The sequence below is a fragment of the Rhinolophus ferrumequinum genome, chromosome 10, assembly GCF_004115265.2.
Source record: "Rhinolophus ferrumequinum isolate MPI-CBG mRhiFer1 chromosome 10, mRhiFer1_v1.p, whole genome shotgun sequence".
Classification (NCBI taxonomy): domain Eukaryota; kingdom Metazoa; phylum Chordata; class Mammalia; order Chiroptera; family Rhinolophidae; genus Rhinolophus; species Rhinolophus ferrumequinum.
In genome coordinates this window covers 52,139,920-52,165,660 of record NC_046293.1, presented here as the reverse complement: position 1 = coordinate 52,165,660, position 25,741 = coordinate 52,139,920, and the positions used below count along the sequence as shown (strand labels likewise).

General features: G+C 51.5%; 1 protein-coding gene across 5 annotated transcripts; it reads right to left on the bottom strand.

Annotated features, from left to right (window-relative positions):
• Positions 1-8,006: 8,006 nt before the first annotated feature.
• Positions 8,007-25,354, bottom strand: ACVRL1 (activin A receptor like type 1). 5 transcript variants are annotated; one of them, XM_033117346.1, is made up of 11 exons: positions 25,018-25,354; positions 21,597-21,774; positions 17,063-17,130; positions 16,279-16,530; positions 15,891-16,099; positions 15,548-15,647; positions 15,054-15,200; positions 14,489-14,764; positions 13,716-13,913; positions 11,033-11,163; positions 8,007-9,798 (listed from the first exon to the last, which is right to left on the bottom strand). In XM_033117346.1, exons 1-11 carry the CDS (start codon positions 25,064-25,066, stop codon positions 9,664-9,666), a joined length of 1,743 nt encoding a protein of 580 aa, XP_032973237.1. In that variant the 5' UTR covers positions 25,067-25,354; the 3' UTR covers positions 8,007-9,663. The 5 variants fall into 5 exon arrangements, with proteins under 5 accessions (XP_032973237.1, XP_032973240.1, XP_032973239.1 ...); XM_033117349.1 differs by lacking the exon at positions 25,018-25,354 and adding an exon at positions 22,242-22,362; XM_033117348.1 differs by lacking the exon at positions 25,018-25,354 and having other exon boundaries at positions 21,597-22,068.
• Between the last annotated feature and the right edge of the window lie 387 nt (positions 25,355-25,741).

Below are 25,741 nucleotides of genomic sequence, written 5' to 3'. Positions count from 1 at the left end.
GTAATTAGCATAAAAATTGTTTGGAATATAAATTAGTTTTTCTGAAGTATTTGATTATGCTTAAAAACAGTACATTAGTATTTTAAGAATTCCCCTTGTGGGTTGAAACCACTTTATATCTATTTTAAGGCCTTGTTAAGTCTGCTTAAATGTAGTTAAATTTTTTTTTCTGGAAAAGATACCGGCTACATCAGAAAACAGTTTTTGGCAAAGGTAAAACTGTGCACTGCACAGGCGCTTTCCAAAGGCCATTTCCACCAGAGAGCAGGTCTGATTGCCGGAGATTGTTACTAAGGGAACAGTGGGGCGTGAATATAAATTTCATTTCACAAAAGACCTAAGTAAAGTATTGATCCAAAGGGAGCAGCCAGTGAGTCCAGGATGAGGAGTCTTTTTCTAATTGAAATAAACACACACACGTACGTATACGTACGTATACATGTATGTATACATGCAATCATCGGCTTTCACCTTGACCTTCAAAGCTCTCCTTTTTAGCTGCTGCCCAGATGAGGAGACCAGGGAGATTAGAGAACCAGGGGCTGCGGAGAGATACTACCTTCCTCTCCTCTCACTTGACAGAGGAACAAAGTGACAGTATTGACACCAAGCCGGCCTATAGCTCTATACGACTAAAGCCGTGAATACTCTCGTATTATTATTATTATTATTATTATTATTATTATTATTATTATCATTGTTTATTGAACAATTCTGCCAGGCCCTTTGCCCAACATGAGCACAATCGCTTCCTCACAAGCACTTTATGTCTTATCCCCACTGCAGCATGAAGAAGCTGAGTATTCTGCGCTGTTGCATGCCCAGGATCGAAGCTCTGAGTGGCTGAGTCAGGACTCCAACTCTGCAGTCGTCGGTTTGGTTTACTCTTCCCCCAGTATGGGCCTCAGGTGAATCACGTGGTAGCACGTTATCATCACTGGCCTGTGCAAGGCGGATAGGCTCTTCTCAGACTTTATTTTCTCTCTCTTTCTCCAGTTCCCTTTTCAATCTCCATCCACGTTGCCCCTCTCACCCCACAGGCACTCTAGTGAGCTTGCTCGTGTCCTTAAATTCATGCATATCTTTATTAAGAATGTAGTGTTATTTTTAATTTGTATGCATTCTATTATTAGTGCATGTATGTGTGTTAAAAACACGTAACATAAGGTCTACCCTCAGCATACTTTGCAGTGTGTAATACAGTATTGTTAACTAAGGGCTGTGTGCTGTACACTAGATCTCTAGGACTTAACTCACCTTGTAGAACTGAAATTGTGTTCTACCTTTTGGCCAATACCACCCCATTGCCACCTCCCCCCAGGCCTGGCAACCACCATTCTACTCTCTGCCTCTACAAGTTTGACTATTTAAAATTCCTCATCGAAGTGGTATCATGAAGTATTTGTCCTTCTATATCTGGCTTATTTCACTTAGTGGATGTCTTCCAGGTTCATCTATGTTGTCACAAATGGCAGGATTTCCTTCTTTTTAAATATCAACATTAAAATGAATGGCTTAATAGTATTCCATTGTATGTCTATACCATATTTTCTTTAGCCATTTTTCTGTCGATGGACATTTAGTTTTCTTCCATAGCTTGGCTATTGTGGAAATTGCTGCAATGAACATGGGAGCGGAGATATTTCTTTGGGATCCTGATTTCAATTCCATTGCTGGGTCATATGGTAGTTCTATTATACATTTTAAATTCATATGAAAGGTATTGTGCTATAGGCCTCATTCTATATTTTTAAGATGTATCCATGTTGCTACATGTATATCTGGTTCACTGGTTCTGATGGCTGACATAGTATTGTGAAATACTCATCCACAACATTTTCTTAGCCATTCCCCCAGGACTGGACATCAAGGGTGGCTCCAGCTCCCTGCTATAACCAGAAGCATTATGTTGAACTTCCTCACGCGTGCCCCATTGTGGACTTGTATGAGAAGTTCTCTGAGATATGGACCCAGATATGGTATCACAAGGTCAAATGACATAGGCAAACCACGCTTTCACTAAGTAATGCTAAAAAGGCTATCTCAGTTTATACTTCTACAAGGATTGCTCAAGAGATCCTACTTCCCCACGTCCTTGCCAATACTTGGCATTGCTCACTTTTCTACTTTTGCCATTCTGATGGATATTAGTTGTGTCATTTAAATGTGCATTTCTCTGATTACTAGTGAGGTTGAGCATTCTTTTCTAGACTTGTTAGTCATTTCGGCTCCTTTTATGTGAATTGACTCCATGTCTTCTGCCCAGTTTTTAAAATTGGGCCCTGTTGATTTGACGAGTTTCTCCTATATTGTAGATATTAGTGCCTTAACAGTTTTAGGCATTGCAAATATCTCAATTTGGTCTACCATCTATTTTATTAATTTATTAATGTCAAATTTATTTATGGTATATGGTTGAAGAATGAACAGATATCATAGCCACATATTTCTTTGTTTTGCAATTTGTGTTTTTAAGGGTCTTGGTTAAGTCTTTCCCCACCACTAGGTCACAAAAATGTTCTCCTATATTTTCTTTTATTAGCCTTATAGTTTTGCCTTTCATATTTTGGTCTTTAATCCATTTGGAGTCCGTCTTTGTATAGGATGTAAGGTAGAGACCCAACTGCATTTTCCCTCACAAACAGCGATCCAGGGTTCTCAACTATATCTAACCATCCTAGTCTTTTTAAAAAACTAATATTTAAATAGCTTTTTTGAGATATAATTCATACACCATACACTTCACCCATTTAAAGTGGCTGTTAGTATATTCAGAGTTGTGCAACCATAATCACGTTTAGGACATTTTCATCACTCCCCCCACCCCACCAAAAAAAACACACAACCAACCACAGTACCCTTTAGCCATCATCTTCACTAATTTTTGATGCCACCTTTATCACATTTCAGTTCTCAGGTGTATACAGATCTGTTTCTGAGCTTTTTATTATGTTTCACTTGTTCATTTGTCTATTTGTCCATTTGTCTAGACTTATTCTACTTCTATTACATCACTTGTTTTATGTCTTATTATCTGCTCGGGCAAATCTCCCATCTTCTCACTTCTTCAGAATTAACTTGGCCAAATTCACATATCCTTTGACCCCAGAATTCTACTTTTTAGAATTGATCCTATAGATACACTTGAATAAAGCAAAATTATGTATGTACAAGTTTAGTCATTGCAGCATTATTTGTAATAGCCAAAAAATGGAAACAACCAAAATTTCCAAAAATATGGGATTGGTTTACTTATGGTACATTCCAATAGTGGAATACTATGCTGCTGTTGAAAGAGAGAGAGAGAGGGAGAAAGCACTTTCTATCTGCTGATCTAGAAAGATGTCTAAGACATATTATTATAAGTGGAAAAAAGTAAGGTGTAGAATTGTGTATAGAATAGGTTACTTTTGTATAAAAGGTGGGAGGGACAAGAATCATATTCAAATTCACTTATATGCATATAAAGAAAGTCTGAAGGGACAGAAGTATTAGAAACTGAGACTGGTGGTTTCTTTGGGAGTCAGGGAACTTGGGCAGATGGGAAACAAGGATGGGAGGGGGACATTTCACTGTCTACCTTTGGACACACTTATTTTTGAATCGTGAATATGTAACCTATTCAAAAAGTAAATTAAAATGAGGAAAAAATGACTTAACTCTTCATGAATTTATATTCTTCCATATAAAATTTATAATAAATTTGTTGAATTCCTGACAAAAATCCAACTGGAATCTTGACTAGGATGAAACCATTTGCTCTTCACTATTCTGATCCTTCCAGCAAGTGTCAGAAGCGCAATGACAGATGTGAGGGACTGAAGCCAGGAAAAGACCCTGATCAGGTGGTTGCCAGGACTAGAAACAGTTAAGAATTCAGGATAAAGTCTCTGAGTTGTATATGTCTGTTGGTTTCCTTTTAAACAATGGCCATTTAGCCAACCATCTATTCCACTGCTTTATGTTTGCCTGTTTTATTAAGGAATTACATCTCTGGGGAAGAAGGAAGAAGGAGTATCAGATGTAAGCCTTTAAATGTCTGTCTGTGAGCGATGACTAGTGTACTTGAAGCACAAGTGTCCCGGCAAAGCCTCATCACCCACCTGGTGGCAGGTTATCTTAACTGCAGCCTGAGCAAACAGCTTACAAATCCAAACCCAAGAAGGGCGGTAGGACATGCTTGGCAGACTTGTTTGCTTTGTTTGTTTTTCTAAACATCAGTCCAGCGCCTCTTGTCCTGAAGGATCATAGATTCCAAATTAGTAGAGTCAAAATTAATGAGATTTTCCAGTAATGAGTCTGAGACTAAAATTATGGAAAGTCCACTAATTATAGACTCTGCAGCTACCTAACTAGGCCTCTGGGGGAGGGAAGAGGAGGGAAGGTTGTGGATGCAACCTATTCCTGACCGTCGTCCTTCCTTCCTGCTGCCACTGCCCTTTCCCCTGGGCTTGAGGGCCTCATAGCACCCAGTACTTCCTGCCTCTGAGTTCCTACCCCACACCCGGGTCAAGCTAGGCCCTGCTTCTAAGGGCTATGTAAGGCTAAATTCCTGGAAACTATAAAATAGGGCCCAAGTGGAGGTGGGGGCATGTTTTCTCCTTGGTTCTGGGAAGCAGTGGGGGTGGGGTGCTGGGAGAAGGAAGAGGGTAGAAAAGGCAGACAAAAATGCCCATTATACCCAAGCCCGTCAATTTCCTTTTTCATCTCTTTATCAGTGTTTGTGACTGAGCTTCTTATCAACAGGAAACGCCTGCCTAAGGGGCTGAAGCAGGTCCAGGGAGACTGGACGCCAGGGACCGGGAATTCTGGGTAGAGCTTTCTGCTGTCCAGCCTGACTAAATGGTCTCCTGATTCCCAGGACCCAGTAAGGCTCCCAGGCTCTTTGCCTTGACACCTTGTGAATCCTTAGGTCTAGTACATAGGAAGGCAGCACACCAGTCAGAATCTGAAGCTGAAGGGTCTACAGGAGAGAGCCCTAGGTAGGTCTCTAGCCCTAGCCCTCTATGACTAAGGACACCAAGTGCTCAAGCTAGGAAAGGAGAATTGCCCTTACCCCTAACATCTATCAACTCCCCTCCTTTCTAGCTGAGACGAGGCCAAGTGACATGACAAGGTCACAGATGACTTAGTGATCGTCACCTCGACTGGCCCTTCTAGTATATTTGCCTCTGAGCCCTCAAAGGATGGTGCTTGTGCTGGGCATCCAGGCCTGGGACAGTTAGGTGCTTGGTATAGACTTCTGAAAGAAGGACGGGAGGGGGACTCTAGCACTGATTGACCTACTGTGTGTCACAGGCTTTAAAAACATTGATCATCTGACTAGGATACTGGTCTCCCAGACTGGGCTCCTGAGAGAGAGACAGAGGGTTAGATTTCCCACAAGGCTAAAATCAAATCGTAGTACTGAACATAAATGCTCATGAGGGATCTCTGGGCCATGAAAGGTTTTATAAGTGGCTGAGAGGAACAGGTTTATCTAGACATCTTTCTTCAAACTGGCAGAAGACTGAATTGAGAGTATGGGAACTGGCTGCTCTCCTGGGAGGAGAGGTGGGAAGGTTTGTGTAGAACAAAAGGTGGGCCACCCTGCTTCCCGTTCCTTGCCTTCTGAGTACCAGTTGCCCTTGAGCAGCCACACTCTACTTTTGGTGGTGGCGGCAACACAGGGAATTCCAGTGTGCCTTTTGCCCTGCCCCAGTGTCTCCTTGGACAACCCTACTCTCTCCCCACTTCACCACTTGCTCCTGCAGCTGGAGATCTAGGTCAGTATGAGTGGGTGGGTGAGAAAGAACAGAGAAGAGCCTCATCCAGACGTGATACCCCGCAGGGCAGCAGTGACAACACTTTAACCTGAAAATAGACTGTGTGTCTATGACATTATGCAAATCATATGCAAAGTCAGGAAGCCCTCTGTCTCTATTTCTAGCAAATTGAATGTGGCCCTGGTGGAAGCATCTTGTTCCAAGAGTCGCCCACCCAGAGAGGCGACTGCGCAGTTAGCATCCATCTCCGCCCTGCGAGACTGGACGCAGGACGTGCACCCCTCCGCTCCACTCCCAGGCCTGGGTCTTTTAGACCATTTCTTGGTCTGCTAATCTTGATGTGAGTGAGGACACAGAGGAAGCAGAGCACCCTCCTTGAAGGCTGATGTGAGGCAGACAGGAAGAGTAGAGAGAATTGTCCCTGAGGGTCTGGGTACCACAAGGCCTTCGCAGGAAAAGGTCATCAGCATCAAAGCTCATGCTCCAGGGACCACCTGCACCCCCAGTTCGGTGTGTTATAGACACTCATCACCCCCCCACCCCCAGCGAGGGTCCTAACCACACAGACTCTCCCTTTTTGTAGAAGTAAAAAAACTGGAGCCTGGTGTCCCCCAGGAAAGAAGGGCAAAGCTGCAAAGTCAGCGGGTTTTCTTTTGAAGGCAGACAGGTTCTCTGAGGCTCTACGTGGAGACAGGACCTTAGATACCATGACCTCCTGGGAATTCTGACCTCCCAAGGACTTTTCTAACCCTGGAGGGCAAAAGCCAATTTCTAACCCTGGAGGGCAAAAGCCAATCTGGGATCTTTCCCAGATCCCAGCCAGGCTTCTTACAACTCCTTTTCTGCAATTCTCCTACTGCCCTTCTGCCCACTCTCCAACCATAGTGCGGACATGGGGCGGGGGTGGGGTGGGGTGGGGTGGGGGTGTAAGGACCAGGGTCTGGGAGGAGGGAAAAGGCTAACCCTGTTGGCTCCTAGGACCGCCCTTCTTTCCCCAGAACTGATCTAAGCGGTCTCCAGGAAGGAGGGCACTGTCTGTTGTGGAGACTCCATGTGCACAGGTTCCAGGTGTGAGGCCTATTTGGGGACTGCATGGAGTCGGAGGACCTCCGTGGTAAAAGGAATGTGGGTATCCTTTCTGTGGACTCCGGGGAGGGGAGGATCCCATTTGAGGAGGTCATTGAGAACACGGAATTGAAGCCGGCAGTTCCAAGCCGCCTCCGCATAAAGACACAGAAACATTCTTTCAAGGTATCGTTTTTACGGGACAGTCCCTGCAAAGCAGAAGCACTAGAGAGTTCACCAACGTTGGCGCCTGTGACGGGGCGAGGAGATCCCCACCGCCAGGAAAGATTCCCGCGCGGGGGCGGGCAGGCGGCAGCCGATGGGTAGCCCCGTCCGCCAGCAGAGGGCGATGTGGCCGACACCGAGAGCAGCCTGCTCCCAGCCCGGGGTCGGAAATGAGGTTTGGGCCGCAGCGGGAGGTTTAAGCAGGGACAAGCGCGAACTGTGACAGTCTTCTAAGGACAAAGCCGGGGCCTGGGACCCTCACCTTCCCCGTCCCCTCAAGTTCCCTCTGCGACGGGCTACTGCAGTGGCACCAACCTAGGAAGACTCAGCAGGATCTCAGGATTCAACTATGGTGTATTGAGGACCTACTATGTGCTAAGTACGAGCTAAGTGATCTCACAAACAGTATGTCCAGGTAAGAGACTGTAATTTCCATCCTGGAACACCTTCCTGCCCTCAAGACAGAAGCGTCAGGCAGACTGCTCACACCTATGCCCCTTGCCCTCCCTGGCCACTGGCTGTTCTCCCAACACCAGGCCCCCTTCTCTCAACCCCACCCCCACCCGCGTCACTTCACCTCCTGCCTCAGACCTTCTCCTCTTAAGGAATTTCTAGCCTTTAGGAAGCTGCTGCCTTCCATTTCTGGCTGTGGAGTCTCAGAAGGAGCCTTTTGGCCCCCAAATTCAGTAGAAGGAAAATCCTTCAGGGAAGGACTGATTCCCGGGCTGGGTGGGTCCCAGTAACCAGAAGACATGAAGCAAACTGCCTCATGACCATCGGGAAACCCAGCAGGTCTTTCTATTTTCACCCAGTTTCACTTCCTGGTTCTCCTCTGGGCCTTGCACAATCTGGAAGACAGGCCTGGGAAAGTGCCCCAGTGGTGATGGTGGAAGAAATACACAAGAAGCTGGTCTGGAGAGGTTATGCCGGGTCATTCACAACAGGAGGGGAGGAGGTTATGGTTTTTTTTATTTTTACCTGCTTTGAAGAACCAAGGGTCTCTCTCCACCCTGCCCCAAGGGCTGAGGGCTATGAGGTCAGGTCTCCCAAGCTTGGGGCTGTGCTTGTCCTTGGCCTGAGCCCCAACCCCCAACACCTCAGGTTCTACCTCCAACCCACTGCCCCCCCAGCCCATCCACCTGCCCAGGGTTCAGGGTCCCCTCCTCAGTGCATGGACACACACCCTTGACTTTCAAATGCAGAACTTTCTGTGTCTTTCTCTATAGCCACCAGGTTCTTTCTAGACACACACTCCCTGGGGCCCAGCCAAGGGTGTGGGCCTGGGCCAGGGGCCAGTGGGAGCGGGAACCTGGGTGCTGGAGGTTTACTGGCTGGAGCCAAATTTCTTCTGAGCCTTGGAGGCCCTGCAGGAAGCCAGCTTTCAGTCCCTCTCAGCCCTGGGCAGAGAAGGCAAAGCCACAGAAGGAGTGAGGGCTGGCTTGCCTGTCAGAGGCCGGGGACTGTTTGAGCCCAAGGAGGGCCACTGACATGGAATTAGGCAGGAACTGGAGCCTGCAGAATTAGACGAGGAGGCATCTCAGACACTCCTGGCCTCAGATGAAGTTATTTTCAAGTCCTCATCTGGAGGCGAATTGCCAGAGGCTGAAGCATAAGGAGTAGAAGACACTGATGAACTGAGCCCTGACACAAGCGGAAATTTCAAAGAAACTTAGAGCTGAAAAAAACCTCAAAGGACATCAAGACTAAATCTTTCAATGTGTAGATGACGAAACAGAGGTCCTGACTCAGGGAAGGCCTCATTCTTACCACTTAGAGCAGCATCTGGGACTCGAGCCTGGGTCTCTGACTTCCAGCTAAGCCTTTCCCCAGCCACGCTGGGCCTCGATGTCCCCTCAGTTATTCTGAAAGTCCTGGGCCTTCCCCATCTGACCTGTCACCTCTGCACTGGCCCATGACACTGCCACCCCCACAGCAAGACTCCTTTGGCATAACACCCCAGTAAGTTAGCTAGGGTGAGGGTAGGAGGAGGGGCCCAGGATCAGGCCCCAGCTCTCCCAGGCAGCTGGCAGTCAGCTCGCAGGGGTCTTGTCCAGGAGACTGAGGCCCAAGGCGTCATGGGGCTGAGATACAAACCCACAGGGAAAAACTGATAGGCCCCGGGTGTTGAGGCCAGAGGCTGAGGCTGAGCAGAGCAGGGTGTCTCCTGAAGGCTGGACGAGGCCCTGTGCCACCTGGCAGCTGTGGTTGGGCAGTGGGGTTGACCAAGGGCAGGGGTTAGAGTGCAGGCCCAGGCTCTGGGCCCAAGAGACTGGGATTCCATGGCTTGGCCATCTTGGCTCTGGGGCCTCCTTTGCATCCTGTCCTGGGGTAACAGGGGGTGCGCCCAGGCCATGAGGGTGGGGTAGGAGCCAGGCGTCAGGGAGCCTGCTCCTCTGAGCAGGCCAGACGGCGGGAGATCGGGTTTCAGCCCAGCTGTATTTTTGGCTGGATGGGCTAGGGGGCCGAGCTGGGCAGGCACAGCCTTCCCCTAGAGGGGCACCCCCCTCTCCTGCACACACTCACACTACCTCCACCCAGATAGGCCACCATCCACCACCCACCCTCACACACAGTGCTGGCAGAGGGAAGTCAGGCATCAGGCTGGTTGCTAGTGAATTACTTTGGGCTTCTCCAGGCTGTTGCTGAGTTTCTGCAGTGTCTTCTTGATCCGTAGTGCAGTGAGACGGGCAGAGGGGTTGGGGTACCAGCATTCCCTCATCATCTGAGCCAGGCCTGAGAGGACCTGGGGGGAGGAAGAGAGGCAGAAGAGAGGAAACAGACATAGGTCAGGGAAGATGGAAAGGAGAGGCGAGAAGGATTGCCCAGGAGTGGGGAGACACAAGGACAGAAAGGATGAGAGGACAGAGATTAGAGTGTTGAAAAGGAGGGGGAGAGGAAAGACAGAAGTGGTAAGAGGCGAAATGGAGGGAATCAGGCAAGGATAAGAATAAGATAAAAAATGGAAGAGGAGGAGAGTAGAGTGAGAAGGGGTATGGGGAAAGGCAGGCAGCACAGAAAGAGAGACGTAACTCAGACCTTCAGGAGCAGTCAGGTTCCCCTTAGTGAGTAGCGTCTGTATAACACCTTACTCCCATCCCTCACCAAGATCCAAGAAAGGGGAGCTATACAAGCCTGGGGCTCCCACATCCCCATTCGCAGCCAGACCTCAGTGTAGAGGGCAGTGTCTCCCAGCCCTCCACCAACCTGGCGGGGCTCAGTAGACACTGGAAGAACAGGTGGTGAGCACGGCCCTAAACATGCACATGTCCAGGGAGGAACCTGTCCCAGGAAGCTCAGTGGTCTCAGAATGAGCCAGCCCCACCTCGAGCTGGTTCTAGAGAGGGGGTGTTTATGCGTGTGTGCACAGGAATGGATGTGTGGCTTTTTGTGGACATGTAGGTTGTGCAGAAATGTACATGTGTCTGTGTATCCACATATTATGTACAATGTGTACAATTATTCATGCTTTTAATAAACATTTATTGAGCACTGATTGTGTGCCAGGCACTGTAATAGGTAATGGGGATGTAAGAGCTCGTAAAGGAGACAACCTGTTTGTCTTCACGAGGCCAGTAGCCTGGCACATACATGCACGAGTATGTACCTGAGTTTACATTTAAGTAGAAGCATGTGCGCGCCTGTATATGTTTATGTACACGTGTGTATGTGTCTGATAAAAGTATGTGGAGTGTTTTGTGAAAAGACAAAAACAAGCAAGAACAAAAACTTCTAGTAAGAAATGCAGCAGAGAGCCTCTGAGTTTTCTGGCAAAAGGCAGAATTCGGAAAATCCCCAAATAACCAGAGGGTCCCTGGGAGTCCACGGTCAGGGATGTGGGAAGGAGTAGCCAGGAAGGTACCCTGGAATCTATCCCCCAGAATCTATCCAGATGAAGCAGAGGCTCAGATACCATTTCCTGAGCACAGAAATCCCATGAGCCACCGCCCCATGCCATCCAGGCCCCACGGACGCCTCACCGGGTCTGCAGCCAGCCGGTTAGGGATGGTGGGCGTCTGCTGGTCAACACACACCACCTTCTTCATGTCCTCAAAGCTGGGGTCATTGGGCACCACATCATAGAAGGGTGGCCTGTAGTCTTCCACTATGCCTGGGGGGACAGGGGGACGGGCCAGTCACACGGGACCCTGAAGGCCCAATGCCACCCAGAGGAGAGCCTTGCCCACCTTCTGTCCAAGGGGTCAGGAAACCAGTTGCCTGACATGCTACTATGCCTGAGAGGAACACTACAATATTATAAATGTATTTATAAATAATAATTACTACTGCCATTTATTTTGCACTTACCACGTACCAGGCATTATGCTACAAACGCTTTACATGTATTATCCTATTGGTCTTCACAATAACCTCATGAGGTGGGTACTATTATTACAAGCATTTTACAAATGAAGAAACTGATGCTCGGAGAAGTTGAGCCCAAAGTTATACAGCTAGTAATGGCAGAGTCAAGACTTAAACTCATCTCGTTGGATTCCTAGGCCAGATCTTGTTCCAGTCTTCCACAGCTGCTTCCTACCCAAGGCCTGGGTACTGCTCCCAGGTCACAACTTTCACAGATGCCCAATAATACCTAAAGTTTACTAAGCACCTATTATGTGCCAGGCACTATCCTAACTGCATTGCATTAAATCCTCATAACAACACTATGAGGTAAGTAATACCATGAGCTCCACTCTATAAACAATGAAATTAAGACCAGAGAGGTTAAGAAGCTTGTCTAAAATCACACAGGTAGTAAGTGACAGAGCTAGGATTTAAGCCCAGAAAGTCTAACCAAAGCCCATGCTCTTGATCTCCAAACTAGGCATAAAGGAGAACTCCTGACTGCTGGATGAGGATGTGGAACAAAGAAGGGGGAGCAAACGCCTCTCGTAAAAGAAAGGGATGTCTGCGTAGGTCCAAATAACATCACCTCTCTCAGGGATGGCAGAGGCCTCTGCTGACCCCATCAGCCAGCATCACCCCATCCCCTCGTTATACCAAGCGCAGTCCTTAGCAGGAGCTTTCTGAAAATGATGGCTGTAGAGCTGCAGACAGCTCAGGCAGAAGAGGTCAGACTCAGAAAAAGCGCCCCACGCCCCACCCTGCTTCCCAGGCCAAGGCTGGGGGCCAGGGCCACACAGTCGCAACCTCGGGAGAGCCTGCGCCAGCTGTTCTCCCCATGGCGGGCTTCCAGGCCAGCCCCTGTGCCGCTCGCGCCCTAATCAGTGCTACACAGAGGCCTGAGCGTGTCTAATGGGCCTTTAATCAGTGCCGGGGCTGACACCAGATTACAGTGTTTATAATGCGCCATGAATCTGTGTGGGGCTGACAGAGCTTCCCTCCGCCCCAGGAGCCTGCCGTCAGCCTCCTCCCCAGCCTTCGCTGGTCCAGCCTTCCTTTCCTGCCTGCCTGTAGCCTGGTCCGAGGGGCCTCAGCTCCTCCCAGGTGTTCCCTTCCCCAACCCAGGCCTCTAGAGCTGACTCTGAAAGTTCACGCCTGAAGAGGCAGGAATCTTTGTCCCTAGAGTCTCCCAGAGGGTCCGCTTCCACCTGGGCCCCTACTGGTCGATGACGACGGAGAGCAAACGAAGCCTGGCATGGGACTGGCTCCTTATAGATACTCAGGAAATGAGAATGTCCCTCTCCCCAAGGAACAGAGCTCCAGGGTTGTCCCCAACCTATCAGGGCTCCTGGGAGCCCCTCCTTATGGGACAGCCGCCACAAAGACTGACAAGCCTTCCTTCCCAGTCCAGACCACCACCCATCATCCAGCCACCTGAGGGCACTGGCCACAGGGCTGCCCACTACAGGGCTAGCCAGCAAGAATGGGGTTCCTCTGCCTGCTCTCAGCCCTTCTAAATCTGAGTCCCCTTTGGCACCTAGAGTAATAATGAGGCAGCAATAAGCAAACCATGCCAGCACATTGTATCGTATTTTTATAGTCCAGGAAACTGAGGACCAGAGAGGTTTAAGTAGTACAGTGTTAAAGAGCACTGGCCCCGGAGTCAGATTGTCTGGTTTCAGACCTTGGTGCTGCCTCTAGCCAGTTGTAGATCTGTGCCTCGGTGCCCTCATCTGTAAAATGGGGATGATGCTGTGTCAGGCATTCATTATGACAGCAATAATTGCCACAAATGTTTACTGAGCTCCAGATACTGTCCTAAATACTTTACTTGGATTATCTCAACAACTAGAAACTATTTTTATTCTCAATTTACAAGTAAAGAAACTGAGACACAGAGAAGTTAGGGAACCTGCCCATGGCAAAATCAGGAATTGAACCTAGGTTGTCTGAATCCCAACCCACACTCTTGCCACTAAGCAATACCAGTTTCCTACCAACACAGGACAATTCAATAAGACAAGACATGGCATCTGGCACATATTTAAGCTCAATAAATGTTAGCTGCTATTAATATTTCTGTTATTATCACTTACTCACGATTTCACAGCCAGAATCAGACTCTCAGATACAGACGAACCTTAAAAGTTTGCTCAGCTGAACGAGCTGGTAGGTGTCAATAAAGGGGATACGGGCGACCTTGTCACAAATCCCTCGGGCCACAGGCACCAGCCCTGACAGGAAGCGCCCGTCTCCTGCCTGTCTACCCATGTGCCCCGTTCCCTTTTCCTCATCCTGTGCATGCTGGGTCCTCACCATTGACAATGGTCCGGCGGACGATCTCCCAGAGCACCAGGCCGAAGGCCCAGATGTCCGTCCATTTGTAGGACTCGAAGCAGTCGGTCCGGATCTGCTCATCCAGCACCTCCGGGGCCATGTACCGCTTGGTGCCCACTCGAGGGTTGTTGCCAATGTCCAGGTAGTCACTTCCCTGGGAGTGCATCACAGCCAGGCCTGTGGGCGCGAGGGCCTGTCATTCCTGCGGCTCACCTGAGCCCACAGACAGGCTGGGGTCTATGGGGCAAGGTGGGGAAGGAGGTGCGACAGAGTGGCAGGCAAACGGAGACCTGCCCTGACGTGGACTGGGACAGCTGTCCTAGTTTCGCTTCACTTGTGTAGCGTTCTCTAGGTTCCCAAGAACCCAGCGAGATGTTAGTAGGCAAGGCAGGCATTGTTATGCCCATTTCACAGAGCAGCACCCCAAAGCCCGGTGAGGGGGAGTGATGTAGTCAGTGAAGCCAGGATAAGAACCCAGGTTCCTAGCTCCCTGCCCCTTTCTCCCAACTCTTGGAGCCTGGGTGGTGTGGTGGAAGGAGTTTGGACTTGAAAAGAGTGTTAGGTAACTTGAGGGGCTCTTGTGGAGGTGAAATGAGACAGCAAACATCTCTGTATGTTTTAAAGCACCAATCGGCATTGTGGTTGTTGGCAGGCATGCAGCAGGCAAAGGTGGAACCAAGTAGAGAGGAAATGCGCCAGAACTTCAACCCTGGCCCCCTGCAGAGGACCTGCCCCTACCCCACCCCACTCACCCAGGTCTGCGATGCAACACTGCAGGTTGCTCTTGACCAGCACATTCCGGCTCTTGAGGTCTCGGTGGGCAATGGCCGGTTTGCCCTGTGTGCCGAAAATCTCCACGTGCAGGTGCGCCAGGCCACAGGCCGCGGACACGGCTAGCCTCAGGGCCAGCTGGGGCTCCAGCGGCTGTCTCTGCAGAAAGTCGTAGAGCGAGCCATGTTCGTGGAAGTGTGTGATGAGCCACAGCTGCGTGCTCGAGTTGCGCGAAGTCATGTCCGAGGCGATAAACCCTGTGAGCAGAGGGTCAGGTGGCTCAGCAAAGGGGTTAGGGATGAGAAAGGCTGGACCGGTCAGGGGCAGGACTGGGGCTGAAAGCAGAGGACGGACTAGGTCAGGGCAAACCTGGGGCTGGGGTGGAGGCTGGTCTGGCTTAGGTCAGAGAGGAAGCTGGATTCAGAGGTGGGGGCTGAGAGCCGGCTAGGAGTCCTTCCGGGTTGGCTCATGGTTCAGAGGCTGGGGAATCCAGCCCTGAGTGTAGAGGAGGAAAACCCCAGGCCTGGCACAGAGCCCCCAGCTTGCCTAGGATGTTGTCGTGTCTGAGCAGTACTGTGTTGTAGATCTCAGTCTCCCGGAACCAGGACTGCTCATCCCTCGAGGAGAAGATCTTGACGGCCACACTCTCACCGTGCCACAAGCCTCGCCACACCTCGCCATAGCGGCCCTTTCCTGATCCAAGGGCCGGAGGGCAAGGAAAGGGTCACACAAGCCCCGGAGCACAGTAGCTCCCAGAAGAGACCCCATTTGATGTTGCACTGACCCATTTGCAGAACTTCTGACACGTTTAACTTAATCCAGCCCCAAACCCAGCTGGCAGGCCACCCCCATCTGCCTCTTGTTCCTCATCAGCTACCCACAGAAGGAGCTAGTCCGGACCCATCTCCAACCCACTGGCTGCCCAGCAAATTCCCGTTCTGAGCCACACCCGGCCCTGCCTGTGACTCCGGAAGCCCCACCCCACCCCCGAGTTCATGGGAGCCCTTGGTCCTCATCCCTCAAGCTCACCCCCTGCTTACCCACACACTCCACCAGGGCAACCTGTCGTGCCACTGTCCTCTGCACAAGGAAGGGGAGCCCCGAGCCACTGCCTGTGGTACAGTCGCTGTCCAGAAGGTCCTGTGGGTACCAAGAGGCCACTGAGAGGTTGTCCCCACCCACCCCAGCCCCCCGCTCCCTCCTCAACCTGGGTCCTGCTACTGTGTCTCTGCATGCTCCTCAATCATCCAGCCCCCCACCCCCTGAAACCTGAGTGTCTGTGATTGTCCTTTGTCGGCTACCTGTCACTCTGCCTCCCTTCTGATTTTGTGGCTCTGATCTACCCCTCCCCCCACCCAGTGCCCCAAATTCCCATGCCCATACCCCCAACATGCTGTCCCCCTGCTCAGATGCCTTCAGGATGAGGCTGGACTCTCCCAGCTCGCTGTGCAGGCCCCGCTGCTTCTCCTGCTTCCGCCGGACATGCCACAGGCCCAGGACACCCAGGGCCACCAGGGCCAGCAAGGCCAGCACAGGGCCCAGGATCAGAGGCAGCTGGCCATCTCCTTGCGGCTGCTTCGGAGTTGGTGTGGCTGCCAGAGGAGGGACACTGAGGCCCAGCTTTCACCAGGCTGTATCCTCCCCCACCTTGCCACCCTGTCGTCAGATCCCAGGGTCCTGCCTCCCCGACTCTCCTGGCCAGAGCATGAGAGGAAAGCAGGGCAGGAGGGCAGGGTCTGAGAAGTGGGGGGGTTGGGGCAGGTGGACATACCCTTCAGCACCAGGGACACATTGTGGTTGCAGAGGAAGCTGTTGCAGCAGTAGTGGTTGACAAACTCCGTGGGGCGCCCCCTGCAAAGCTCCTGGTTAAGGTTCCCGCAGCCCCGATGTTCCTGGGGGTGCTTGCCCTCCTCCCGCACCAGCACTACAATGCACCAGGCCCCCTGGCAGGTAGGCCCCTTGCAATGTAGGTTCTCACACGTGCAGGTCACCAGCGTGCCCTGAGAGGACTTTATGGGGTCACCTGGGAGACACAGCGGAAGCTTAGTCACTCTGGGCCCAACCCCCCAGGCTGAGCCCAACACCCACCGCCCTCTGCCTTCTGACCTCTCAAATAAACCCCTGGAGGTCCTCAGATTATCCTTCCCTCCAGCGCCTTACCTTCCACAAGGGGCAACTGAGAGTATGAAAACCAGGCCTCTGTCCACTCCCTGATCCTAGGACCTCCTTCCCAGTTCCAGGCCCAGCCCTGGCCCCCAGCCCCAACCCTGAGAGCTTTCCCAGGCCCCCTCTGCCAACATTCCCCACTCTCTGGACCTCCCAGATAGGGGTTCCCACCCCGGAGTCTGGTAGAACACCCTCCTGCAGGTTTGCATCAAGAGGACAGCAAAAAAGGGTTGGGGCAGCTAGGCTAACCAAGCTCGTCTTCTGCCCTCCAGCCAAGCTCCAAAGTCCTTTCTCTCCAAGTCTTCAAACTCAGCCCCAGCAAGAGCTGAGCCCAGAAAGCCCTTTCTCCGTTCAGGCCCCTGTTTCCTACCTGCTCCCCCAGTACTCACCGTGGGTCAGGCCCAAGACCATCAGTAGCATTAGAAGGCCTCTCCTGGAGGGGTTCAAGGTCATGGTCCTGGAGAGAGGAGCAGGAGAGGGGGTGCAGTAAGATCTGTGAAGTGTGATCCCCTCCATGTTTTCAGCCACTGACCGTGGATCCCTCCCATCCAGAGGAAATCACTGGGAGTGGTTTTTTTTTTTGGGGGGGGGGCAGGGAGGCCTCCTCCCTACTCCCTGTGTCTGGCTTTGAGGCGTGGCCTGCAGGGGAAGTCCTGGTTCACTTCCCCATGGAAACCATCCTGTTGGGGTAAAGGCTGGGAGCCATGTTTAAGTGAATGAGCTCTGCACCCCTCCTGCTGAGCTTCGACTGAAGGACGCAGAGGGCCTGGGGCTGCGCTGTAAGAATCACGTCTTCAGAACCCCTCCTTCTGTCCCCTGCCTCCTGCCCACCCCGTCCCAGCCTCCATCGGTGCCTACCCCTCTCCCAGTGCCCCCCCGCCCCCCAGCCCTGGCTGCCTCAAACATAAACAGGCTCCTGTCTTCATTTCCTGCCATTCAGGGTCCCACCAAGCTGGGAACAGGAATCAAGATTGTTTAGATTGGGGTCTGGATAGAACAAGCAGGAGTCACGCACAGCGGGAAGCTCAGGGCACGTTCTTAGGGCAGGCTGGAGCAGCCACCTGGGGCTGGAACACCCCATAAAAGAATCTGAAGGGAACACCTTGTGAATCACAAAGCCCAGTTCATTATTTTAGAGAAGACGGGATTAACGTTGAGACAGGAGAGGAGACTTGTCCAAGGTCAGACAGGATTCAGTGGCAGTACCAGGGGTAAAACCCAGGTGTTCAGGCTCCCAATCCAGTGCTCTTTCCACTCTGTCTCCCGATCCAGAGTAACAATCCATGTCTGAGCCCTCAAGGATGTAACAGCTATACAGCTTCGACAGTGCTGGCTCTGGCAGAGGTGGAAGGAACCTCTGCAACCTCACCAGAGTATAAGACGTCCTCTCTGTGCCACTCCCTGGTCCCCTTCTCTTTCCTTGCTGTCCTGGGAAAGGGTGCATGGGGGTAGGGCAAATGATGTGGGAAGGGAAGTGAAACACACTTAGACACTGAATGTTTGACCTTCCATGGCCGGTTAAGGTTGAACTTTTCCAGAAGTTTTGTGGAGAGTGTTAAGGGGAATAATTCTGATCTATGACAGTCCCCAGATCAGGTCCCAAACCAACTTGTGCTTCAGAAGCCACCCTCTTCATTTCTCAAAGGTTTAGAACAAGAAGATAAGGGCTGAGGCTGCAGCAAGAAGGGCTGAGGTCAGACAGTAAGAAGGACTTTCTGAATGGTGGAGAATGTGCAGGCGTGTACCTGGGGCAGATAGCATGAGAGAGGGGGAATGTCTTCTGGCATCATATGGTAAGGCTAGTAGGGGTGGGCGTATGGACACATAGGCTGCAGAAGAGCCAGAGACTAAGAATGGTGCCAAATGAAGATCCATGATGTTGAGTCTCTGAGGGCACGATGGCTGGGAGGTTGTGGGGGGCAGTTTTGTATGCCTCTCTGGCTGGTGGCAGCTCTGGCTTTCCTGCCCGGGCTTCCTCTGCCCCAGAGGCCCAGGGCTGGGGAGGAAATGGAGCCCTGGGCTGCTGCAGCTGTGTCCCCAGCCTCTGCCTGACCTCTTGCCTCTTGCCTCTCCTGGCAGGCAGTGAGTACTCCAGCAGGCACTCTGTAGTGGGGCTGGAGATTGGAGAGGGAGCACCAGACAAGCTGAATTTCTCCACTGGGGTACAGGCAGGAAGCCATCCTTGGCAGCCTTTGCTTGCCCAGAAAGCAGCTAAGGAGAGGGTATGTGGCAGGAAGGAAACCGTGGAGAACAATGAGGATGAATCTGGCATCCTCCTAGGATCCTCTACCCATGCTCCCCTTCTCTCACCATGCCCCAGTAACGACCCTCTCACCTACTTTATTACACATCAGAATTACCTGAAGCGCTTTGTTAACAATGCATTCTTTGGTCTCACTCCCACTCCAGATTCTGATTTGGTCCATCTGGGGCCAGCAAGAATCATGCTTTTCTTTTTTTAAAGTTCCCCAGGTAATTACGATCAGTGGGTACCATCCTAAGAAATGTATCCTACACAAGATTGTTCCTCATGTTTTCATTTCAGAGAGCCTGCTGGGTGAATGGAGTGGGGTGCAGAGGGCAGGACTCTTACTCCCACCCAGGAACCATCCCCTCTACTGGAGGAGAAGGGACACACAAAGTAAATGTGGCGGGAGGGCAGAGGGCAAGGGCTTTGCTCTTGGCATCCACCTCAGGCCTCCCAGGTTGGAACAGTGCAGGGAGGGCCTGGCCGCATTTGCAGAAGCCACCTCTGGTCTAATACTGGAAATGTGGTGGTGTAAAATTATGACTGTCCACTCTCTTAACTGTCCCAACGGAAGGTGAAGTACAGGAGGGTGCTGAGTCCTGGCCAGTCCAAACTCAGATGTGACCCTGCATGATTCGCCCCGAACCCTGACTCGAGCACAAATGAACCCTGGGGCTTCATAGTATCCTTTCATTTCTAAGCAAAACTTTGTAACAGATCTCCTGCTGACAGAAGTATCCCTCTTATTGGTCAGAAATCACAAATGCTAAACTAATATCAAACATTAACTTACCACCGTGAAATCCTTAGTAATGAGAGTTAACCTTCTCTGAGCACGTGCTGAGTATTCTCTGACTTATGTGCTATGGACTGAACTTTTCACTGTTGATCTCATTTACGCTCACAACAATCCAATGGGAAACTGAGACTTGGGGATGTTAAGTTTCTTGCCCATAATCACCACGTGTGTCTTGATCAACTTAAGTTGCTGATCATAAATCCTTCCTCAGTCACTTTATTCCTCCAATTGTTTGATGTTTGGTGAGCCCCACAAAGGAGGAAAAAGAGCAAGTGGGTCTTGGTGACATTAACAGATTGTCCGCTGCTATTGTCGTCAACAGGTGCCCGAGGTGGGTTTGTTTAGATGGAGAGACAGAAATCATCTGTTAGCTGTCGGCTCAGTCACAGGTGGGCAAACCAGAGTAAAGGTGTGCTTGGAGGGTGGCTGTCAACCTTTCCTCCCCATCACACCTGAGGGATTGATAAAACCCTCTCCCATCAGCAGCAGTGGCTCAGCACAGCAGTGACTGTCACAGGGCTGGAAGTGCCTCCTTCTGTGCATCAGCAGGTCTGACCCAAACAGCAGAGGGCCAGACTGAGCTGCCCCTCCCAGGCTGCCCCTTACCAGATACAAAGCATTTTCAAAGGTATCACTTCATTAGCCCTTCACAGCAGTGGGATATAGCACCACGCCTGCATTTTAGGGTCTCAGACAGAACGCAGGGGCAGCAGAGTATAGCACAGAGGTCAGGATGTGGGTTCTGGATCATGTAGACCTGGGTTCGAATCCTGCCTCTGCCACTTAGAGCTATGAGATTTGGAGCAAGTTAAACTTTCTGAGGGTTAGGCTTCCCTGTGTAAAATGAGAATAGTGCTCATTTCATAGGTATAATGTAGTAAAATTATTTAGCAGAGTACTCAGTGGTACATAGTAGGCACTTAAAGGTTAACAAAAACTCAACTGTCCATTTACACCATCCATGGAGCTTTAGACAAGTGATTCAAGTCTGAATCTGCTTCCTCTTCTGTAGGATGGGTAAAATAACCCTTCTGCTAAGTTGTGTCAAGGATTACATGAGAAAAATATGTGTCTGTATAGTAAGTAGTCAGTAAATGGTAGCCATTTTTTAACCACCCAATGAGATGGAAGGACAGGTACTAGAACAAATGGGGTCGTCAGGGATTATAGAGAACAGACCTGACTCAGCCAGAAGCTGCTCATAAATAGAGGGGTAAGAGCTACTGTTCACTTTGGCTCTGACCTTGGAGAAGAAAAGAGAGGATAGACTCAACCGCACTGGCCTCCAGGGTGGACTGGAAACCTCAGGGTCCTGCCTGGAGGGAAACCGGGATCCCTCTGGCCTGGGTTCTGAAGGAAGGCCATGGCACAGGGATGACCTGACCATGCAGGGTTGGAGGTGAGGTTTGTGGCTGGAGTTGTCGTGTCAGAGCCCTTAAGAAAGAGCTGCAAGGGCTGATCAGGGAAAGCTGGGCTTCCAGGGGAGGCTCAAAAACATTTGAGGTAGACCCTCTCTCCCGGGTCACGCCAGCCCCCTGGAGGGACATGTGACCCCTTCTGTGTGAGTGAAGCAGGACAGGAATCCTTCTGCACATTTCACATGGATGCAAACAGGAGAGCACACAAGTTCAGCGACTGGCCCCGGGAGTTTTCTGATTCCCAGTCTGCGTGCAGTCCAGCCCCCTCCCAGTCTCAGGTGGAGTAACGGGCAGACGTGCTGGAGGCTGAGGGGCGGCTGCTGTCCTGACGACCTGGGGCTGACTGCACGGCGAATTCTCTGAGGGGCTCTCCGGGATCTGCCCAACGGAAGGGACCATTCGGGGTGGGGTCAGGCCACCCTCCCCCTACCCGGCCCTGCCGGTGGACCTCTTCTCACCTCTGGGCCTGCCCTGCGGGCGACGGGGCGCAGGCGTATGGCGGCGGCCGCTGTCGCAAGACGAGCGCTGGACTGGACGGCCGGCCTGGGTCCGGGCGCGGTCCGGGACTGGGCTGGGGCCCTGGAGGGGCTCGCTCGGCACGGCTGGCGCGACGGCCTCCCGGGACTGGGAAAGGGGCTGGAGCAAAAATGTTTCTTATTCCAGCGTCTTCCTGCCTGGCCCGGCTCCACCACTCCCTCCTAATAAACCGTTTCCTATTGCCCAGCTCGCCTACGGCCGCCCGTTCGCCCCTCGCTGGGGCTGCAGGACCCAGACCCTCCCCCGCGCAGCTCCCAGACCCCAGGGGCAGCTGCCCCCTCAGAGCCCCCAGCTCGGGGATCGCTGCCCTGCCCCGCCCGGAGCCTCCCACATCCGCCTCCCCGAGGGGGCGGGCCTTGGACTCCGGCCGCGGGGGTCGCGTGGGGTCTGGACCAGAGCTGTGGGAGCCCGAGCTACAACCCGAGGCACCATCTGAAGCCGGGGTAGGGGTGGGGTGGGGGCGCCCCCTGCCGCTACGAGCCTCTGAGGCGTGACCTGGCATCCCCGGATGGGAAGGGGGCACCGAGGGAAGGACAAGAGAAAAGGGTTTAGAGAAGGGAAGTTACCTGTCCTTCCCCACCTTCGACCCGGGTTCCTGGCCTAGGAATCTCACAGCAACAAGGGCAGAGTTTGGGGCTGTCGGGGTCCGGAAGCATTCTGGCCCCTCCCTCAGGGACTCCCCACTCGGTCCAAATCGTTCAGCCTCCTCTCTTCGGCCCCATCACCCACTCTTGTCCCCTCCCCTCTTCCGCAGCCTCTCTGCTTAGCTCAGGGTAAACAGGCCCAGATGGGGCGGCTCCGGGTAGGTGGTGAAGACGGTCTGAGCCCCTCCAGCCGGCTGGCCGCAGTGCAGCCAGTGACAAGGACCCCTCTCCCCACCGGGGCAGCCAGGATGGAGGAAGAGGCTGGGACCTTTTTGGACTGCTCCCTTGGAGGCAGGTCTCTCACCCCACCAAATGGAGCTTTAAAGATGGGTCTGGAGCCTTCCTCCACGTACTGCTCTGACAACGAGGTGGACAAGGCATTTGGGAGGGGAGCAGAATGGCTTCTCTCCCAGGGAGAAATAAACTCTTCTTCCTGATGCCCTCACTCAGGCTCAGAGCACTTCCATCGTTGTCTTGCTTTGCTCCAACCACTGCGAGCACCCTGAAGGCAGGACTCCAGTTTTATTCCCACGCTTCTGGTTATTCACCAAGACTGTAGTCTGGGAATCCAGACTAAGTTACATAATCTTAGAAAAGTGACACCCCTCCATGCCTCAGTCTCCCATCTGCTAAATGGGCATAATAAACAGTGCTCGCCTCATAGGGTTGGCTGATCTGATACTGGGTAGGCCCTCAATGAAAGTGTTTAAATTAATAAATGAAAAGGCTGAGGAGGGGGTGGCCTCAGTCAAGTAGAAAGACGTGGGTATTAGAAGCAAGAACAGACCTCTAAGTTGTCTTGCTTTAATATGGATATTCTGTGAGATGGGCCAGGGACCCTCGCCCTTTGACAGGAATAGAGACTGGGGGAGACAATGACTAAAGGCTCAGACATGCTTCAATTGTTGACTGACTTCACTTCCTTTGCTGAAACCCTCCCCACTCCCAAACCGGCAGCTGCTTCACAACTTGTGAGCATGTGAATTCCAGAACCAAGACACGCCCAAATTTCAGTGTCAGGGCAGAACTATGTTCCTGCAGCCAATAGGAAGTACTATGGGATTACGGTATCTGCTCTTGCAGATTATAGCGGCCACTTGGCACTCTATTAGCTGGAGAACTGGGAGTGTGGCCGCGTGTCCATCTTCCATAGCCACTCTTTCCCCTGCCCTGCTATGGCTTCAGAGAAACCTCTCCTAGCCCGAGCCTATGGATCTCTATCCTGGGAGGTGGAAGTGTGGGCTTCCCCAAGGGAAGCATTCAGTTTGAGACACACATTGAGAACAGAAACATCGAGATGGAGAAGAGCTGAGAGTCCCCAAGAGAGTCAGTGGGGGTGGGGGGTTTTATCAGGGAAGGGTTCATGAAACAGATACAAGCAGAGTACAATTTGCAGGAGGAAGACAGAGCCCAATGGGGTACGGGCTGTATGTCAATGCTGGAGTCTCCCCCACCTCCCTGGCGTTGAGCCCTCTGGACCCTGACTGGTGGGTGCTCTTTGGAGAGTCTTGTGAACCCCATGCCTTCCACAGCACGCAGAGAACCTGGGGAAGGCATCAGAGGAGGGACGGAGTTGGAGAGCGCCGTGGAGACTGAGCCCAATGAGGAAAGGAAAAAGGAATTACAGACTGTGTCCAAGTCTACAAGAATTAATTACTCAAAAGGACCAGCTGTTCCCCATAATCAGTGAGGACAGAACAAGAGGAAACAGGCCCAAAGGACTAAGATTTAAATTTAGATATTCAGAAGAATTTCCCAGCAGTATGGAGCAGAGGCCTGGAGATCCTGGGAAGGTTGTGTGGGTGAAATCTCAAGGAAAGTCTCAGCTATGGACGGCAGATGACCGGGAGTCTGGCATAAAGGCAAGGGAATGGACCACTTGACTTTTCAGAATCAGCTATGAATACTGAGTTCAAGCATCGCTCTTGCCACTGCAGCCGGGCCAGTTTCATGGTTGTTTAGACACACAGGGCCCCTCCCCACACTTGGTTTAAGGCTCTGTTGTTGCCGTCTTGAAATTCTTAATAATGTTTGAACAAAGATTTCAGCGTTTTCATTTTGTACTGGGCCCCACAAATTATGTAGCTGGTTCTACACCAGGCTAAGTAGGAATTAAAAGGGAGGAAAATTAACTGAGTGTGAGCTGGGCTTTGCTTCCTTTAAATTGTAGACTGGGAGATTTAGATCAGACATCCTAGGGATTTTTCAAATGTGAGAGACATAAAAACAATAGAACAGGGACCTGAGGGGGAAGAAATGTCGGTTTCCTTTAGGAAAGAAGTGAGGCAGATACCTATGAATTCTGTTTTCCATCTATTCGACACAGAGGAGAGAGTCTCAGCTGTGTGGGCTGGGTGCAGCCAAATTTTGCCTGAAGGAAGAGGAAGTGACCTCTCTAGGTCTCCTGTAGCTCATGGCAGAAGGCGTCACGGTGTCCTGCATTCCAGGCCTGGATCGCCTCTCTGGGCCGATATACATTGAGGTATATACTTGTAGACCAGATATGCCCAAAGGTCCTTTCCAGCTTTATGAGATCTTTGTCTCTAAAGTTCGGGAAACTACCTGGTCTCAGGCCCTGTCACCACAGTTCAGGTAAAAAGGCAATTTGGCTAGTGTCAAGGTTTGGGGATGGTGGGGACAGCCCAGCACCTTAGGAAGAGGCTGGCAGACAGGGACCAGATTGTCCAAGCCAAGTCACCTGACTCTTCCTCTCCAGCTCCTCCAGGATGTCTCCTAGTTGGTTTCATCCGCTCCTGGTCCGCCCCTGAGCCCTCGGATGACTCATCTCAGGATGGAACCTCTGAAGGAAGGGCTGGCATGTCAGGGCAGGAGTCTGAGATTAGACGGTGCCCACACAATGCCTCCGGGGGGGTTGGCATTCAGCCTGGGCTCTGATGAGAAGCTGCTCCAGGACCGCCTCCTCCCCGGCTGTCCAGTGACCTCGGATTGTTCTTTTTCACAGGCCTCCTCGAGGCTCTGACTCTCTTCCACCAAACTGGCCCCACCAAAGGAGGAAGAGGAGAGGGAGTGGAAAGATCCCAAGCTTGGAGTTGGAGTCACTGTGTGTGAGCCTCAGCTCCCACACCTGTAAGAAAGCGCTGTTAATTCCTTTTCTGTCAATTCTCAGAATAAAAGCAATATGTCCGTGAGAGTCCTCTCTACCAGTTTAAAAAACCACACAGACGTCCAGTTTGTTTTGAGGGAGCTAGGCCAAGCTATGGGATAGCAGAGAGCATAAATTGGGGAGTCTGGAAACGGGAGGCTTGGTTGTGTGACCGGGGCCTCTATTTTCTTACCTACTCAAAAATGGGTGCTAAATGTTTCCTCTTCTACTAATACCTGGGGGATTGTTATACAGATGAATGTGTAGCTCCTGCAGAGGACTTTGAAGTATGAGGCAGCCATTCTAAAAAAAATTCAAG

Coding starts and splice junctions, on each gene's coding strand:
- ACVRL1 (XM_033117346.1), bottom strand. CDS start 25,066: ATGAAACCAACTAGGAGACATCCTGGAGGAGCTGGAGAGGAAGAGTCA. Junction 16,531..17,062: donor GGTCTTGGGCCTGACCCACG/GTGAGTACTGGG, acceptor TGTGTCTCCCAG/GTGACCCCATAAAGTCCTCT. Junction 16,100..16,278: donor TGTGTCCCTGGTGCTGAAGG/GTATGTCCACCT, acceptor CTCCTCTGGCAG/CCACACCAACTCCGAAGCAG.